This window comes from Mollisia scopiformis (genome assembly GCF_001500285.1).
Source record: "Mollisia scopiformis unplaced genomic scaffold LY89scaffold_40, whole genome shotgun sequence".
NCBI lineage: Eukaryota > Fungi > Ascomycota > Leotiomycetes > Helotiales > Mollisiaceae > Mollisia > Mollisia scopiformis.
Window position 1 is genome coordinate 293,100 of NW_017263620.1, and position 18,115 is coordinate 311,214.

General features: G+C 46.9%; 6 protein-coding genes and 1 non-coding gene across 7 annotated transcripts; 5 read left to right on the forward strand and 2 right to left on the reverse strand.

The window, feature by feature from the left end:
• Nucleotides 1-246: 246 nt before the first annotated feature.
• On the reverse strand, nucleotides 247-2,402 carry LY89DRAFT_712404 (uncharacterized protein). The gene is made up of 2 exons (XM_018217978.1): nucleotides 2,095-2,402; nucleotides 247-2,044 (listed from the first exon to the last, which is right to left on the reverse strand). The coding sequence occupies exons 1-2, from the start codon at nucleotides 2,339-2,341 to the stop codon at nucleotides 462-464; spliced, it is 1,830 nt and encodes a 609-aa protein (XP_018061228.1). The 5' UTR covers nucleotides 2,342-2,402; the 3' UTR covers nucleotides 247-461.
• Nucleotides 2,403-3,478: 1,076 nt separating this feature from the next.
• Nucleotides 3,479-6,912, forward strand: LY89DRAFT_602538 (uncharacterized protein; the record flags this gene model as incomplete). Its single annotated transcript, XM_018210252.1, has 2 exons — nucleotides 3,479-5,868; nucleotides 5,916-6,912. 2 exons carry the CDS (start codon nucleotides 3,479-3,481, stop codon nucleotides 6,910-6,912), a joined length of 3,387 nt encoding a protein of 1,128 aa, XP_018061229.1.
• A 2,301-nt stretch (nucleotides 6,913-9,213) lies between these two features.
• On the forward strand, nucleotides 9,214-11,122 carry LY89DRAFT_726275 (HET-domain-containing protein; the record flags this gene model as incomplete). The annotated part of the gene is made up of 1 exon (XM_018219042.1): nucleotides 9,214-11,122. Exon 1 carries the CDS (start codon nucleotides 9,224-9,226, stop codon nucleotides 11,120-11,122), a length of 1,899 nt encoding a protein of 632 aa, XP_018061230.1. The 5' UTR covers nucleotides 9,214-9,223.
• A 599-nt stretch (nucleotides 11,123-11,721) lies between these two features.
• Nucleotides 11,722-11,792, forward strand: LY89DRAFT_t90. The gene has a single exon. It is a non-coding gene; the product is annotated as a tRNA-Glu (tRNA).
• Nucleotides 11,793-12,084: 292 nt separating this feature from the next.
• On the reverse strand, nucleotides 12,085-12,603 carry LY89DRAFT_743512 (uncharacterized protein; the record flags this gene model as incomplete). The annotated part of the gene is made up of 1 exon (XM_018220958.1): nucleotides 12,085-12,603. One exon carries the CDS (start codon nucleotides 12,601-12,603, stop codon nucleotides 12,085-12,087), a length of 519 nt encoding a protein of 172 aa, XP_018061231.1.
• A 605-nt stretch (nucleotides 12,604-13,208) lies between these two features.
• LY89DRAFT_678456 (uncharacterized protein) lies at nucleotides 13,209-15,199 on the forward strand (the record flags this gene model as incomplete). Its single annotated transcript, XM_018213745.1, has 4 exons — nucleotides 13,209-13,486; nucleotides 13,582-13,776; nucleotides 13,936-14,688; nucleotides 14,824-15,199. The coding sequence occupies 4 exons, from the start codon at nucleotides 13,209-13,211 to the stop codon at nucleotides 15,197-15,199; spliced, it is 1,602 nt and encodes a 533-aa protein (XP_018061232.1).
• A 911-nt stretch (nucleotides 15,200-16,110) lies between these two features.
• Nucleotides 16,111-17,076, forward strand: LY89DRAFT_399721 (uncharacterized protein). The gene is made up of 2 exons (XM_018207256.1): nucleotides 16,111-16,428; nucleotides 16,520-17,076. Exons 1-2 carry the CDS (start codon nucleotides 16,320-16,322, stop codon nucleotides 16,984-16,986), a joined length of 576 nt encoding a protein of 191 aa, XP_018061233.1. The 5' UTR covers nucleotides 16,111-16,319; the 3' UTR covers nucleotides 16,987-17,076.
• The last annotated feature ends 1,039 nt before the right edge of the window (nucleotides 17,077-18,115 follow it).

Consider the following 18,115-nt stretch of genomic DNA (forward strand, 5'->3'; position numbering starts at 1 on the left):
TCGGTTCTAAACCTCACCTTCAAACCCCCATCCTCTCCAACTCACCCCTAAATCTACAAAGTCTCGCAACTCCATTAATATAATCTTCTCAAGAAAATCGCAATCTGCTCTTCGAGTACCAACCAAACTTTTAATCTCTCGTATTAGTCCTTGGCAAAGTGGTTGTTGACACATATTAGAATCACCAAAGTCAAGGAGCAAATTTCTGGATCCACACGCAACAACAAAACTTTTGCGCACTTTTCACGTGAACAGACTTTGGTCTTAAAGCTATCTAGGTATAATTCCGCATTATAAGGCTATTGGTACAACGAGAAATCTAATCTAAGGATAGTTGCAACAAGCTTTTGGGAAAGGAAATGGGTGTTTGTAAGGTTACCTCCAGTTCCGCCTACAACGCCCAATACACTTCCCTTGTAAACGCCATTCCATGCAACACTTCATACAAATTCTTTCTGCACTCACGCATAGAACTCTTGTCCCGTACCGTCCAAATCCATGAACTGCTCAAGATCGGCTGCACCTTCGAATGGAGGGGCAGGTCGAAGTTGTTGTTCATCTGGAAAGATATTGTCGGCTGCTGGTCCATTGAGACCTCGGCTGACCTTGAACTCGGCCGGAACAGACGGCCCAAGTGTATCTCTCCGATTCTTCTTTCTCTGCTCCGGTACTTTGTTATTGTCCCGTCTGCTATTCATCCATTCTCCTGCGTCGCCAAGCTTTCCAGCAATCTGATCTAGCTTGAATTGCGCAGCTCCACGCAGAATTGGCAATAGAGTTTTTGTTTCGTACCAGCGACCGCGGATATCGGTAAGTTCCTTGTGTGCGGCTGGCTCTAGTAGTCGCCATTCATACCAAGTGTTTGTACCAGCATTTTCTGCGGTTTCATTTCTGAACCGAAGATCTGCAACCATGCGAGCAGGTAGATCGGGAGTAGGCCACTGCGATCGATTTGTGTACTGGGAAGGCATCTCGACAAACTTATACACATCGCCAACAAATGTGACAGACGATTTGCCTTGTACAGTACGCTCAATAAGTTTCTGGATGACCATAACGACCATATCGGGAACAGGCTTTGGTGGAACCTTCAAACGAACTGGTTCTCCAACCCATATTTTCTCAGCACCGAGGAACATGCCATTATAATGCACTTCGCCGGGGCTCGCCAATGCATTTTCTTGACGTTCAAACAGCGAGTAGCTTGCGTCGACCATCTTTGCTGCGAGAATGCTACCATCGACAACGTGGTCATGTTTGCGGTTACCATCAAATTCTCCGGCCACTACTCGATCCCAAGGAACGTTTTCGAAGGCCATATTGTTGAGACTCGGGTTCGTGGTTTCGGGAACGCTCCATGCAAGCCATGGTCGAAGAGAAGTCTCCTGGTCCTTGATTTGCTGTGCCTGGTGCTCCAAAGGGTTGGAAAGAGGTTGAATAAGATACCGTGGCTGGCCAGTTACCAGTCCTCGCTTTCCAATGACGCCTAATCGCCAATTGGGGTCGTTATTGAACCATACGACTTCTCCTGGTCGGTAGAGGAATTTGCTATTGGGGTCGCCATCGGCTTGCTGCTCTGACGATCTTGTAGTCACTTGTCGAGTCGGTTGTGCAGGTAATTTCGAAGGAACTAGGACCACAGGGACGGATGTAGTTATAGGTATGGCCTTGGGAGTGGGTGCGAAGATTGGGGTGGGTTTCTGCTCCTTCTTTATTGGCTTGTCCTCGGATTTGGCTTTGCCAGCATTTTCAGCGACCTCTCCATCTCCTTCTGGCGAGCAGATCTTGCATGAGCAATTTGCAGGATCATCTTCCCTATCGACTGCAAGCCACAGAAGATGTGGAAAGAAGTCTGCAGGGCTCCTGAAGCGTTTCTTCCGACCTTGTGGATGGCCATACAGATACGCATCTTGTCGTTCATAGGTACCAGCTGCATGCTTGCCACCCTTGTCTTTCTTGTCTTCCGTCATCTTATCCTTGTTGTACTTAACATGTTCCCACAGCGTATATCCATCAGGTAGCTCTTTGAGGATGTAGTTTCGAGCTGTGACGTGTAAGTTGTCTATTGTAAAGGAGCATTACAGGCCAACTCACTTTTAGAGAACTCATCTGAATTCCCTCCTAGCTCACGCATCATCATACCTCCAAGTTTACGTCTCCAATCGATTGCCTTCTCTGCATCGGGTTCCAAGCTCCTGTAACAATCGACATTGCCATTAGCATCGGGAGTATCGTTCAATTGGGCGGTGGTGGGCTGGTTCAGTTCCTTGACACCTGTTTTTGTGATAAATTCCAGCAGCCCATCTGATCGAGTGACAAACAGAGGATAGTAGGGAGCCATCTCGTCGGGTCCCTCGTACGCTTTCGCGTCTCTGAAGGTCCTCCCGCCATGGACAGAGCGCAGTCCACAGAAGGTCGACATGGAGATGCGGCGCGGGCGGACTGTCGGCCCGAAAGCGAGGGATGACAAGATGAAGTAAGGATCGGTGATACATCGGCCCGAAGATGGGACTAGGTACAGATTCCGTCTGACGCCTGGACATGTGATGATAAGATAAGACTTTAGCGTGATCCGGGATTTCTTGAGAGAAAAAATTGTCAGTTCAACTTATGGAACAGGACACATCAGTTGTTGACCTTGAAAATAGTAAATTCCATCACTCATCAGTATAAGCTCCTCACATAGACAGGGGAATCTTGGCAGGTACATACAATGCATGTACAAAATGATTGCAGGCATAGCAAGCAACAAATGCACATATCCGTGGTTTGAGTGTAGTTCTTCCAACTGGGAGAACACTACAAAGTGATATCACCCCTGGATACCTTACAATGAAAGTACATACTCCATGCATCAGACATGCAATTTATCACAATGTGAATCTAACTTGAAAGCCTGAAAGTCCTTACAATTTGATCCATCTGAACACGGTGACTCGCTTGCTCATTAAAATGTTCGCCCTGGACGCGCGCGAACAGACGCGTTTCCCGAAGCGTCCAGAGTGCATTCAGAAAACACAATCCCATCTCCATTCCAATTCTTCAGCCTCACCACATATGCGGATGCGCATTTCTTTGCGAACTTGAATCTCTGATTTGGAGCAGAAGCTGTCATTAATTTTCTGCGAGAGTCAATGGGAAATTGCGCGCCGCGGTTCAGCGTCTGCCTTTCGTCATTCGCCTCTCCTTGAACAATTTCCACCTCTTCTTCACCACTTCCTCACAACTTCCTCCAACCCTACACCAAGATTGTCGCATTAACTTGCTCCACCAAGGCGATCGCAACATGCAGAACCCATATCCTCCCCTCCCACCGAGTCCGCAGGCACAATCAGCAGCCCGGCGCACCAACACTTCGAGTCTCCTCGCTCAATTTGGCGTCCGAACTGAACACAAGAATGATCTGAGCGACAAGAACATGAATCCGATCACGAACACTTCACCGAAAGCCTCGATGCTTAACACCTCTCCTCTGCCAATGCGCACCCCTCCCAAGCAACACTTCATCGACCTGTCCAACGACAGAGACGAGAAGACCGAGAAGAACAAACCAGATGAACAAGTAGCAAATGGGGACGATGATTCCGTTATCGAATATGCACGCCCGCGCAGATCGAACAGGCAACGCCGTACAAATACGTCTACACCGAGCAACAGCTATGCCATCCAGAGATCCAACAAGCAGCTTTTCACTCTTCTGGGTGAAGACTTCGATCTGAGCCCGACAGTCAATACAAGAGTTGCGATACGACAAGAGATTGCCAGTAAGACCGCCGCATATCGAAACCAATTCTTGGTAGACCAGAAAGACTTATGGCTGCCCCTTCTACCCCAGCATAACTACATTCGAAAATTGGTACACAATCGTCTACACCTTTCTCCGGCCGATCTTGCGAAACTCCCAACAGTCACTCCTTACCAAGAGCTCGAACAGCAACCGCGAGGTGTCACAGCTGTTATGAAGCCTTATCAATTATCTGGTCTCTCGTTCTTGATGTGGCTGCACCACAATGGCTTGTCTGGTATTTTGGGTGATGAGATGGGATTAGGCAAGACGCTTCAGACATTGTCACTCATCCAACATCTTAAGGAGAACGATCCAAAGGCTGGTACAGGCAGATTACAAAGACCGTTCTTGATTGTTTGCCCGCTGTCTGTTCTCAGCTCCTGGATGTCTGAGACCAAGAAATGGACTCCCGGCTTGAAGGCGATTCGTTTTCATGGCCCCATTGCAGAGCGTCAGAGACTCAAGAAGATCGTTGTTGGAGAAATCGATCACTACGGAAATATGACATCACAAGCCAGATCAAAATTGAAGTCCAGACGAAATGCCGCTGGCAAGGAGTATATTTCTCTGGACACCGATTCTGAAAATGAGGAAGATCTTGGCGTAGACTTGGTTGTCACGACTTATGACTGCTTCAAGGCTGAACAGTCATGGTTCAAGACTGCCTTTGTCTGGCGTTATATTGTTCTAGATGAGGGTCATACTGTGAAGAATGATGCAAGTTTGATCTCAAAGTCGTTGCAAGGCATCAAGGCAGAGTACCGTCTGATCTTGACTGGCACACCACTCCAGAACAACCTGTCGGAATTATGGGCTCTGCTGCACTGGCTCTACCCGGAAGTCTTCAGTGCCAACACGAACGGATTGTTCGATACATCATTCAACCTCTCCAAGGGGCAATACTCGAGCACGGTTCTGGATGATGCGCGACGCTTGCTTGAGTTGATCATGTTACGCCGCATGAAGAATTCTCCCGGTGTTGATCTTAATCTTCCTCCGAAGACCGAAGTTCTCTTGTTCGTACCTCTTACCGAAATGCAAATATTCTGGTACAAGCGAATGATTACGAAGGCTGAGCAGACTTTGCTTGATGAGATTTTCAAGGATGTCAAAGGCAAAGAAGAGGAAAATATTAAGGCAATGAAGCAGATTGAAGCTCAGGAAGCTCAACTAATGAAGATGGAAGCCGACGCATTGACAGTTCTTGAGAATGATGCCTTGATCGGATCATCTGTATGGAAGGATACGAGGGCCATCCTGGAGCAGACCATTCAACGCGAGCAAGAACTCAACACTTCTGGGGAAACCAAGAAGTCCGAATGGCAGAAGCTCATGAATTTACTCATGCAGCTGAGAAAGGTTTGCAATCACCCCTACCAACTCCAGAATGCCGAGCCAGACCCATATTATACTGGTGATCATGTCATTACCGCTTCTGGAAAATTCATTGTCTTGGAGAAGTTGGTAAAGGAACTTGTTGTCAAACAAAAGAAGAAGATCCTAATCTTCTCTGGCTTCACAAAGATGTTGGACCTGGTTGAGGAGTTTCTGCTTCTAAGAGGTGGAGACGGTACAAGCTTTCGATCAATGCGCATTGATGGTTCAACTGCTAGAGCTCGCCGAAACCTTGGCATCAGAATGTTCAATGATTTGAATAGCGAGTACCGAGTCATGCTCATTTCGACTAGAGCTGGTGGTTTAGGAATCAATCTTGCCACTGCATCAGATGTGGTACTCCTTGATCAAGACTGGAATCCGCAAATCACTCTCCAAGCCGAAGCTCGTGCGCACCGTATTGGCCAGAAGAATCCGGTCACCATCTACAAGCTAATTTCCCAAGGTACAGTTGAGGAGCAGATGATGGGCCGAATTCAGAAGAAGCTGTACTTGTCTGCGAAGGTCACGGAGGCCATGCAAGATATCCACACTAAATTCGGTGCTGGCAACAAGTCTCGAAAGAGGGATACAACAGAGGACGATTCTATGCCACAATTGTCTACCAATCAATTGATGACTTTGCTTAGACGTGGTGCTACTGCCATCTCCAGACCAGAAGTTGACGTAAATGAGATGCTCAGCTGGTAAGTTTCCTCGCACCTTGACCTCTCAGATCTAATTCAAATTTCAGGGACTGGGAAACCACTGTCGCCAAGTGCAAAGACAATCCTGCCGATATGGTGGTCAAGCAAGATGCTGTTCCCGATGCTAAAATTGATGAAGAAGCTGAACGCAAATGGTTGTCGGAGATGGAGCGTGTTGAAGCGTCCATTTTTGAAGGAAAGAAACTGGCAAAGGGTGCGAGAAATAATTCGAACAAGGACATCGCCCAAGAATTCTTCAGTAGAGCCGACCGCCGTGTTGGCAAAAACACTACCGTCATGGTAGATGGTTATGCTGTGTCAAAGGAGTCGATGAATTGCGCCTGGGGCGAGGCTATTCCAACCATGGCTGGTAAGGATCCACGTCTGGCTGAACCGAAGCGATCCAAGAAAGCCGGAGTTATTCCACAGGAACATTGCCAAGTTTGCCTTGATGGTGGTGAATTGCATTGCTGCAAATTATGCCCTCGAGCTTACCACTATGAGTGTCTTGACAATGCCTACCAGGCAAAGGCCAGAGGTTGGACTTTCAATTGTCCTCAACACCGATGCTTTGACTGTTCGCAAGGCACCACTGAAGCCGGCGGCATGCTCTATCGTTGCCGATGGTGCGAGCGTGCTTATTGTGAGGACTGCTTGGATATGGAGAAGACTACTCTTATTGGTAACAGCCTCATGGAGTATGAGTTGTTGGGTTACCCCGAGATGGCTCAAGCATTCTACATCCAGTGCGCCGCCTGCAACGAGAATCACGAGCAGAATCCCAACAACAAGAAGCTCTGCGATGATCTTGCCGAGGGTATTCGTTTGACGTATGAAAGCAGATTCATTGACGGTTCGAGGGAGTTGAGCACAAGCACACGTCCTGGTTCTATGACCGATGCTACTACTCTTGAAAGCACGGAAGCCAATACTCCAGTGGGCTACTTCGATGATGAGATTGATCTTACGCCTCGCAAGAGAAAGGCTCGAGCTGAGGCCAGTTACTCTCAAACATCTGCCAAGAAGAGCAGATTGGGCGTTTAAGGCTGGGGTTGGGATTATCAGCGCTGGATGAGCAAATGATTTACGATGTGGTTTCCAAAGGCGTTGCTTGGGCTGGGACGACTGGCTCAACGGTTTGGCGTTTGGTCTGATCTGGCTTCTTTGTCATACCTTTGAATGATTTCGTTTTCGGTTTGCGGCTGAAAATGGCTGGTTGGGGATATCAACGCAAAGCAACTAAGATGAATGTAGGAATATGATTTTGATGTGGCGTTTCGAGGACAAATACAGGTAGACAGACAGACAGGTCCGCGCAATGCAAATGTAAATTAGGAATTGCATGTCTTGCCATGACGATGCTTGACTTATCTCTTTCTTTCACTCGGTGCCAAGTGGCACGCTTCAATATTAACTTAGTTACCCGCTTGCGTTGAATGAGGTCTCAGTCGATGAGACGCAAGTTCGGCTAGCCATCATGATTCAGTAACCGAACTCTACGAAAAGCTCCAAAGATGCTCAAGTTCTGATTGGAAAAGTATTCCATTCCTAAAGCCAGGCATACATAAAGCACATCTTGGTGCTCCCAAAGATCTATCTACAAGTCCCTCAACCTTGCTACACCATAAAACCAGGCATAGGCATGTTCCAAGATTCAAACTTCCAAACGTCCATCTACAATTCCCAGACCACGTTTCACTTAAAAAGCCAGGCAAACAAGCACACTCCCACCCCCAACCCGTCTCAGCGAATCGATCCTACCCTCCAGCAACATATCTCTCTACCTTTCCTTTATCTCACAACTCCTCCCCTCCAACTACCACTCACCACATATGCGGATAATGACACCCCCTTCCCCCATTACCTCTCTGATAGCCGCCATCCAGCGAACTCCGCCCAGACGAGGAATCATACAAATACTCACTCGGCGAAGAAGGAGTAAGTGATCCACCCCTCGGACGAGCAGGCAGTGCGTGCAGATAGGGCGGCACGCTGGGAGCTAAGTGTTGGGTGTTGGTTAGGGTGAGGACCGCTGTGCCTGTTTCTTTTGTGCAGGAGTGGCAGATGGCTCCTATGCGGTTGGCTTGGCAGCGGGGACACCAGGGCATTGTTTTTTTTGGGTTGGGGGGGTCGAGTTTAAGTTGTGTCCTGTGGTTTTGTTTTGAGGTAGATTGAGTTTGATTGAGTTTGCAGTTATCTATTTGGTGGTGAGAGAGCAAGTAGGTCTAAGAGGTAGAGGGAGGTTTTTATACATCTTGAAAGAGTACAGGACTGTTCGAATAAGTGTTGAAATGGAGAAGTGATTGATGGCTGTGGGTACAAGTGAACATTCAAGTGAGTGAAATGAAGAAAATCTTCCTCCAAGGTAGTACAAGTATGTACTACATACTGGAGAATCATCAGTTGCAGCATGCAAGGAGCCGTGATTCATCGATTATTTCGTGAGAAGAAGCTATAATTACGTCAGTATCGTGGAAGAGTTGAATAACTCAATAATCCCATCTGAAGGACCCTTCTTCTTAGTTACTAACTCCTCTTCCTCGCTCATCATGCTCTTTGTTTTCACCAGTGGGAAATCGGGTATTTGAGCTAACAACCCTTCCAAATCTGTTCGGTAAAAAACTTATTATTAGGACTGCGACTTGTATTCTAGATGGAAGTTGAGTAACATCTAACTCGGCACTTGGTCAAGCTTCTGAGAAACTATTTCTCTGTATAGGAATACTGAACCTTGCATTTGCTGTATATCTTTTCTTCTCTTTGACATCAGAGAGGGCTTGCAGACTTCCGAACACTTTATGTTTCTTTCAGGTGTTGGTTTAGTTCTCAACTTGCGCCTCGAAATAGCAACGAACATCGTCTCAAGCCAAGCCAACAACTTTTCGTGCAAAATTTTCTCAAAAATTCGTTTGATTAATGTTCCAGAACCCATCCCTCCTACAAATTTTTATACCTTCTCCTGCAAATGCTATTTTGGGCTTGATTCTCAGTCACGTGTGATACAGCAGGGGTATAGCGCTTCAGACTTCAACGACGACCAGGAAGGTGAAGTTTCAAGCAAGTTCTAGGATTCTGTGTACGCAGAAGATTTACTCGCCAGAAAGAACAGTAACCTGATCCTCAAACAAATATTAAACTGCTTAGCATGATTGGTAAGGCCCCGCCTTTTCAGCCGCACCGCTCCTACGAAAATTGCAGGAAGCGGGGAGGCCGAAGTTGCCCTTTATAGGATTCTTGGGTAGACTTCACATATAAGCGCTTCTGTGAGTGGATCGAGTATGTTACTCTGAAGATCTCTTCACAATAACTCATCTGAAGCTTTCCTAGAGACCAGAGCAACTGCACCGCATGCAAAATGGGCTCCATTGCAATGTACCAGTACGAGTCTCTGGAGCAGCGTGATTCGATACGACTTTTGCGTCTCCTCCCATCCAATGACATTGAAGCAGATCTCCATGGTGAGATTGTTCATACGACGATCTCCAACGAAGTAATGGACACTGATCTACTCAACATCTATCCCTCAGAAGCAGTGGAAAGGTTCTGGAGCGAGCCATATCAACCGTCTGACGCATACTCGTTCATTGGTGGGTACACAGCACTCTCATACACTTGGGTTGACCCAGAAATGAGCTCCACTATCTATGTGGATGGGAAACAACTCGGAATTACAGCGAATCTGGAGCAAGCTCTTCGAAGTCTAAGATTAGAAGTCAAGACACCGCGACTCTGGGTTGATTCAATATGCATCAATCAAGCAGATGCCCAAGAACGCAGCCAACAAGTCCAGCAAATGTGCTCGATCTACAAAACTGCTGCATCGACCATCATCTATCTTGGCCCCTCAACCGAGCTCTCGACAAGTTGTTTCAAATCCGCCGCTAACTCTCCCGAAGAACCACGCGAATATCTCCGGGAGCTAAAACTTGACAAAGAAGTTCTCAAGGCTCTCAAAGCTGGACGTGATGAAATTCTCGGTAGAAGCTGGTTTACACGGGCCTGGACTTTCCAAGAACTAGTTGTGTCTCGTCGGCCATGGATGTGTTGCGGGACGCAATGTCTGCCCTGGTCCCGCCTTTGCACATACTTTCTCCAGAAGCGAAGATGGAATATAGACCTCGGGATGGACATATTCAGCAGGGAAACGATGTTTTCCAACGCCTGGGAGAGAGATCCATGGGGCTTGGACGATGCGGTGGATGGAAGGGGCTTGCATGATGCTGTGGATGGTAGGTATTCCATTATTCGGGAGCCGGAAACGAATTGTCTTCGCATCACGCCCAAAGGAGCAAGAATCATGGATAAAGTTCGTCAGATTTATCAAGCGCCAGCTTCGTATGTTATTGAGGAAGATGATAAGTTTTCATTGTTCACTTTGCTAGAGTTTAGGCAAGGGTTTGCTACTACGGATCCTCGAGATGCTGTGTTTTCTTTGTACGGAGTGTTAGACAATAATGACCCCGCTATTATGTCTACGCCCGTAAACTACGAGAAATCCACTCCGGAAGTTTACATTGATCTTTCGACCGCACTTCTGTCTACAGATGAGAAGCAAGGGTATGCCGTCTTCACTCACGTAGAGAATGATCGAAGCATCCCTGGCCTTCCTTCCTGGGTCCCTAACTTCGCCGCAGCAAGGAAATACGATCAGGCAATACGAAGCCATGTCATCGAACGGAGATACTGCACATTCAAGCAAGAACAGATTACCGACTTCAAAATATACAAAAATCTCAACGCCATCGTCTGTCGAGGCCACCATTTCTTGAGCAAGATCACAAAACTCTCTGAAGCGTTGGAAGATAGCAAGATACGCAGGATAGAAGCACGGATATTCGAACAAGGGGATGGGAGAATTATTGTTGATTTTAGCAAGGAAGGGAATGGCGGCGATGGCGATATCGCGGTGGATAACTATAAAGAAAATGGCGTGGGGAGGTTGTGTTATGAGCGTCCTGCGTGTTTGAAGGGTAGAAGAATTGCGACGATGGATGATGGTGGGATTGCGTTGGTGCCAGAAGGCGCTATTTTGGGGGATATGCTTTGTGTGTTGAAAGGAGGAAGTGTGCCTTGGATTGTTCGTGAGAAGAACGGAGATATAAGTGAGGGTTTAGATGAGAAGATGATTGCGGACTTTCATGGAAGAATCTCGGGTGTTAGGCATTGTACCTTGATTGGTCAGTGCTGGAAGAGTGGGTTTCAGGTGCTGGTAGAGGATATTGGTTGTCATGATACAGGTTTTATGCTTTGGTAGATATAGTTAAAAGAAATTTAACATTATCTGAAAAACATAAAGGTTTAAATTAAAGAGCATCACAAATACGCCAAGTCCTAGGTAGTGTGAAATGAGCTGAGAAACGTGATGAGACATAGTGTACACACAAGATGAAAGAGTCTTTACCTCAAAGCAGGGATGTAAATTCGACAGTCAACATTAAGTATGGTATCACATGGAAAAATACTGGTTCTACTAAACTGTGTAAGACGCCACTGAAACAGTGAGGATTGGAGTTGTGATGTGAATGGGGTTCGCCTGTGGCGGCGCGGCCGCTAGAACAAAGGAAGCCGGATTAGGGCAGATATCCCCCAAGCTGCTATCAGAATTGCATTTGACTAAGCAAAGGAACACCAAAATTTTTTTACTAAAGCACGCTGTAAATTAGCGATTGATCGCTAAACTTTAGGGTGTTACTCCTTAAATCTCAAGCTTACTTGCCTAAAGCTTGAAAAGACGGTTTTTTGTTGGCTCGCTTAACTAATGCACGGACCAATGCAATCCTGATGGCAGCTTGGGGGATACCAAATACTATATAAATTTAAATAAGCATTCTTTTGCCATCAATTCAAAACTCGTCCGGTATGGTGTATCGGTAACATATGGCCTTTTCACGGCCGAGCGCGGGGTTCGATTCCCCGTACCGGAATATCCTTTTGTCTTTGATATGGAGTTTTCATTTATCTTTTATATTTAGAAGGATTTTTTGCTGAATTTTTGTGTCGTCTTGGACGGTATCGCTTGTGGAAGCGATTTTCGGTTAACAAGCTCAGAGATTTCTAGTTTTCGACCACCAAGATTTAGATCGAGATTAAATAGATATCAAAGGTGTAGAAGAAATATCAGAAAGGCTGGAAATATTCAAATAACATTATATTTTACTTTTAGACCTTTTTTCCAATTCTCATAAATGTATCAACAGACCCTCTGTACAAGTCGCATCACTTCTTCACCACAACCCCCCTCAAAACCTCCCTCCAACCACCCTTAGCTGTCTCTGGCCTCTTCAACTCTTCAACATGTACCCCGGAATTCATCTTCCACATCTCATACTGATCCTCCTTACCCGCCCAAGCCTTTTCCGTCTCCCTCATGTCTCTCAATCTGTCCCTTTCAATTTTGTCCATGACTAGTCCCGGAGCAAAGAATCTCGCATTCCTTTTATTGATCCTCGGCTTCAATTGTTTGGATTGCTCTCGCTCTCTAGCAAGACGACGAGCTCGTGCTCGGGAACGCCTTCGTTTGATACAGATGTAGCATGTGCACGTGCTGAGTATCACGGAAACGAGGACGAAGATGACGATGAGGATTATGGCTTTTGCTGAGAGTTTGGCTGCAGCGACGTAGGTTTCTGGTGGGACATATCGTCGTGTGAGTGATGCTGTGAGTGGCATGCAGAAAGCAGGTCTGAAGAGGGCGAGGAGGATAAGGGGAGGTAGAAAATGAGAGAGGTCGCCCATATTGATATATGGTCAATTTATTTAAATTGAACGGCCGAGGAAGGAAAGACGATACTGGAGTGTCGAGGGAGCATATAGCTTTTATCCTCATGACCTGTCACTCTCCTTCATGGTGGAGAGCCTCAACTTAAGGCTCTGAAGTCAGCCTGTCTAAGGACGTGCGACGCAATCGCGGGGTCTCACGATTAGCTTCCGCACTCTATTTGTGATTATTTTAATAGTCATGAAGTCTTTGACGTTATCTTGTTGGTCGGTTCGTTTCCAGATGTTCTGGGTGCCTTAAAATGTCGAATGCAATGTGGCTGAGTTGCGCGGTCGGTGGTAAGCCACCCGATGGACGACGACGCAACTCGCAGCTGGAGAGAAAGGGAAAACGAGCGTAATCGTATTGTGAGTGATTGAAGATTTGAGAAAAACTTAAATTGCTAGACTGAGATGGTTGTTTTCTGGATTTATTTTTAGATTGTAGGAAATGTGATGGTCACGTGGATGGCTTTTAATCCCATCGAACCACCTTGGCAATCTCGTCTCCAACAACCAACATCCGTGCAAATGTCGAACAACTTCGAGACTCCCAAGTCAGGAGTAATTCTCCCTCCAGGATCATGCGGTTGAGTGCTTTTCTCCAGCACGTACGGGGACCTAAGTTACGTCCATTCCGCCAGCCAACTCATCCCTCAGGACCTTCCCAAGCCAGATGGCAATCCTCGCCAGCTTTGGATGAGATCACTGAAGATGATAAGAATCGAATCTACTTCCTAGGGCTCGGTAACAAAGGCACTCTAGTTGCAGCTTGTATGGGAGAGAGCCGTAGACGTCCTCCTATCACATTGCTCACCGCAAATGAAGCCAGGGCGGACGCTCGTTCTGAGGCAGGCCAAAAGTATGCCTCAACACCCAAGCCATAGGCATATGTCACCTTCTCAGTCGAGCGATACTCTCTGCTATGTAATATTTGGACTCAGCTAAGATCTATAGGATTTCAATGTTCGTAAATGGCGAGGAAGTAGTGACTGGAGGCTATGATGTAGAAGTGATTCCGAAGAGAAAGCGAATACGACAGGTCGACTCAAAATCCGATGACAGCAAATCGTCGATTAAGAAGAAGGTCCGACCAATCCTGAATCTGGTATGCGCTATCAGATCAAAGTGGGCAGCTGGTGCTATATTTGAGTAAGTACGGAACGCGTTCTGCAACTGTCATTCCATGAAGGAATGAGCTCCTGAAACATTTGTAACGAGCTATGAAATGTGTTCTCTGAAGATTTTTGGCTTATTGATTCCTGAATCCGTTCAAAGCTCCCTGGAAAACCACTCTCTGACTTATTGTAGGATTAAACATAGACTACTTCCAAACTCTACAGTATTGGTAATCGCGGACGGACTCGGAGTGCTGGAGGAAATCTTCAACGTAAACTTCCCAGACGCTCGTACCCGCCCATCCTTCCGGTTAGGTCTATCGAATCACGGTGTGTGGGAGAGATCCGGCCTTGCGACTAATCCGTACGATTATAAAGATAGTGTTACGCAAGTGCTAGCAGGTTTACAGGTTGCCACGACTGGATATTCATTGAATTATGATGGTTCAGGAGAATTAATGATAGGCCCCCTTGCGGTCGATTCACTTTCCACGAGCAGACTTGAGGAAGCGCAGAGAATGAACAACGCTCAGTACCTGGTAAACCATTTGCTAGATTCCCCGAGATTGAGCGCCCTCGAGGTACCTCACCGAAAACTTTTATTCCAGCGATATAGGAAACTTGCCAAAGACGCGGTGGTCGGTCCTCTTGTCACTTACTTCGAATGCCCTGGTGAAGAGCTAATTCATCTCCCTGATGCACAATTTCTTATGGCCAACCTCATCAAAGAGGCTTGGGAAGTCGTCCGTCGTGATCTACCTGGCACTCCAATTGAGGAGGTACGGATATGGATCCGGGTAGAGCTCTATGTTACAAGGCATCCTAGCAAAACGAAAATACACTCAATGGCTAGCTACGCAATCCGTGGGATGGATACGGGAATAGAAAAGATCAACGGATGGCTCATAGGAAGAGCCCGACAGTATGGCATCCGTTTGCCTACACAGTACGTCAAATTCTACTCGCGTTTAAAAGAGGTTGAGACCCGGAGAGTATCCCCAGCTCTCGGGGCTTTCATTCAGGAGCGATTGCCCGCTGTGCTCTCCAAATCCTTCTCTAATCAAAGCTGATATATCAACAGTGAACTCATGATGGACTTCGTAATCAAGAAGACAGTGGAACGAAGTAAATTGCTCAAAGAGCAGGCACTTGCAGAGCAACAGAGTAAATCTCAACCAGTCCCTGAAGTTACACAGATCCGACGGGTTCCCTACGGGCAAGGCGACCAAGATGAAGCAAAGCCGTATGAGGAGAGACCTGACAGGTTGACCATAAGGCGAGAAAAGAAAGCGCAACGTCAACGAGAAGGACTTGGTAATCAACCGATGCCAGAAACCTATGCGAAGCCTCGCATTACTCCCCTAGGAAATGCACAAATACGACATGAGAAGACAGGACCAGGAGGTTCAGAAAATGGACCTTCAGATGCTCCACGAAATAAACCAAGGAAAGCCTAGACCGATTCTAGTCGCAATGCGTTGGACAGAAAGCTCATTTCACCATCTCTCCTGCCGGTTTTTGTCCCCATCGAGATTTCCACATCTGTCCTCGTCATCGTTTATTGGACGAAGAGGAGTCCAGGTAAGAACTCCAGACGTACAAAGCGGCTTTCCCCTCGATCACCGAAGCGTAGAGATCCACACCACTGTGCAATGCTGGTAGTGCATCTAACATCGGACACCATATCTCTACATCTACCTTACAGGACACCATATCCATATCCCCCAACATTCCATGATCGCTTCGAACTTCAGAGCGCCGTTCGTCTCCACCTAGGACCTCTGTCTCGATCGTCCCTGGGAGTCCAACTTCCAAATCGATCCTCTTTCTATCATATTTTCATCTTAAAGGTTCCATCTCGTTTTCCTTGCCATCAGATTTAACGATGTTTTTTGCTTCCGAAAAATTCCTACAATATCATTCTTGATGTGGCTTCCGTATTTGCTACACACTTGACAAAAGCTATTCAAATTTCACGCATATGGGATTGGAGTCGGCGTATCAGGTGAGTCCTAGGCAGGATGGAACATGTCGCATGCTGCACAGTTTTCTGGGATACACATTTGCTCAAATAAGAACGCTGTTTTTGATCCTATTCAGAAAGATTAACTTTCATCAAAATCACACCGGGATCAGATTGCAGTCTGAATCAAAGCTTCAACATTTGACTGGTTTCTTCTAGGTTGTTTGACCTGATGATTCAGATATCCCCGTCTGTTCTCCGCCTTCACTTGAACGATCGTTCTTAAACACTGCAAGAGGACTTTTGCTCTATGTTGCCAGGTTTCGCAAATTGACATTCTCCTGCAGCATTTAATCCAGATTTGGCGTTATGATAATCAATGGCAACCAATTCAGACCGACGCATCAACATGCATTCCCGGCGCTCTTCCTTTCTTCCTCTGTCCAATTGCCCCATCTCACAAGCACAAGTAGACCACAACGTATCACACCTCCCGCTTTCCTCCCACAACGTCGTACCTCATTTCACCACATCCACACCTGCAGTACAACTACCCTCAATCCATGCCTTCGAATTCCAGTCCTTAATTTCATACCTAGGTACTCGAGTTCAAAATGCTACTTCACGCTCTTCTAGGAGCTTTCCTCCTATCTACAGCTAATGCCACGCGTCATCACGAGCGTGGACACTTCAATATTGCAAGAGAGGAGAGTGTGAATCTTGGTACGTACAAACACACTAAATGCTTCTTCTCTCAATTCCGTCCCTACCTTCCTCCTCCCCTCCGTCCCATTCCCAAACTAACCCCGCCAAGACCTCAAACAAAGCACCAGCACATCAACCCTCACAATCCAAATCTCCATCAACTCATACACCCCCTCTTTCACCTCCACCTCCACACCCACGTCCACCTCCGCCGCAGCAGCATCCTCATCCCTCCTCGACCCCGCAGCCGCCTCAACACCTCAATTCCCCTCCGCCTTCCCACCATCGTCGTCCTCCCCCAACCTCCAAGAATCATCAAGCACCACTCATAACACCACATCCAACGCGCAAGAATCGTCACCCTCCACCACCGCAGCAACAGAGCCAGAAAACCCGAGAACCACACCCACGCCCAAAGAAACGATATCCGTCCCCGCTACGCCGTTGACGGATGTGAATTATCATAAAAGCGGGTCTGGTGAGAAGCTGGGGGTGAGTTGGGGAGGCTCTTTGGTGTTGATATTGGGTGGTTTGGTTGTGATTGTGGCTAATGTGGGGTTTGGGGTTTTGTTTTAGGGGAGAGAAAACTTGAATGGAGAGAAAACTTGAATGGAGAGAAAACTTGAATGGAGAGAGAGGACTTAATGAGGAGACAGAGAGAGAGATAGAATGTGATGTAAAGCAAGGAATTAAGGGAGAGAGAAATTGAGAAGAGGATAGGAGAAAAGGATGAGATTGGGATAGTAAACGGGATTTCAAAAATGAAACAGGGTTATGTTATTTAGAATTGAGAAGAGAATTATGACTTCTTCCCAAGATGGGAAGTACTGTACAGGACCTCACTCACATTGAGAAAAGTGCTTCTTCCAGATTTGAGGTGCTTTAGGTATGTAAGAAGAATTCAGCAGCGAGGGCAGCGCAAGTTGCGCAAATTGCGCGGAATGCGCGGAATGCGCGGAGAGCTGCTCCTTGAACTTTGTTTACCGAGATCAAAACTCCAACGTCAAATCAATCATCGGCCCTGCTTTATTTTCAACGATCTTATATTAACGAATGTACAACTGCTCTGCTAAAGCAATAATCTTTTATCTCTTCAACTCCATCCTCTATATACACCCCTTTTCGCACCCCTCACACATGCATAATAAACAACCCAAACAGATTACCACCACCCTCCCATTTTCCCATCCAGCCATCATGATCATCGAACGCCGGGGGTATATGATTCATTCCCAACCCAAACTCCAGTCAAAAAAAATCATAAAAGCCATCCTATACCCATCAATGCACACATCCCCAAACCACCAACCACAGGTCTCAACCCCACCGCCGCGTTCTTCTTACTGGTAGTCTGTGCCGCACCGGCCGCCGTCCCTGTAGCCGTCGCCACACTCGTGAAAGTCGTAGTAGAGAAGCCGATACCACCTGGTCCGATACTGATAGTCTGTCCTCCAAACACATCCGTCGTGGGCGAAGCACCTGGCCCGAACGTAAAGGTCTGGCTGCCGATGACCACCAAGGAGCTTCCTAGTTCACTAAACGTGATGCTTCCAGCTGTGAGAGTTTGTGTTGCCGAGGGGAACGGATTCCAGGTGAACGAGCCATCGCTAAATCCATCTGGGCCCGCGGATACGATTTGACTGGAGATCGTGGCTATGGTGGGTGTAGCGCCAGGGCCGATGGTAAATGTTGTTCCTGAGATGAT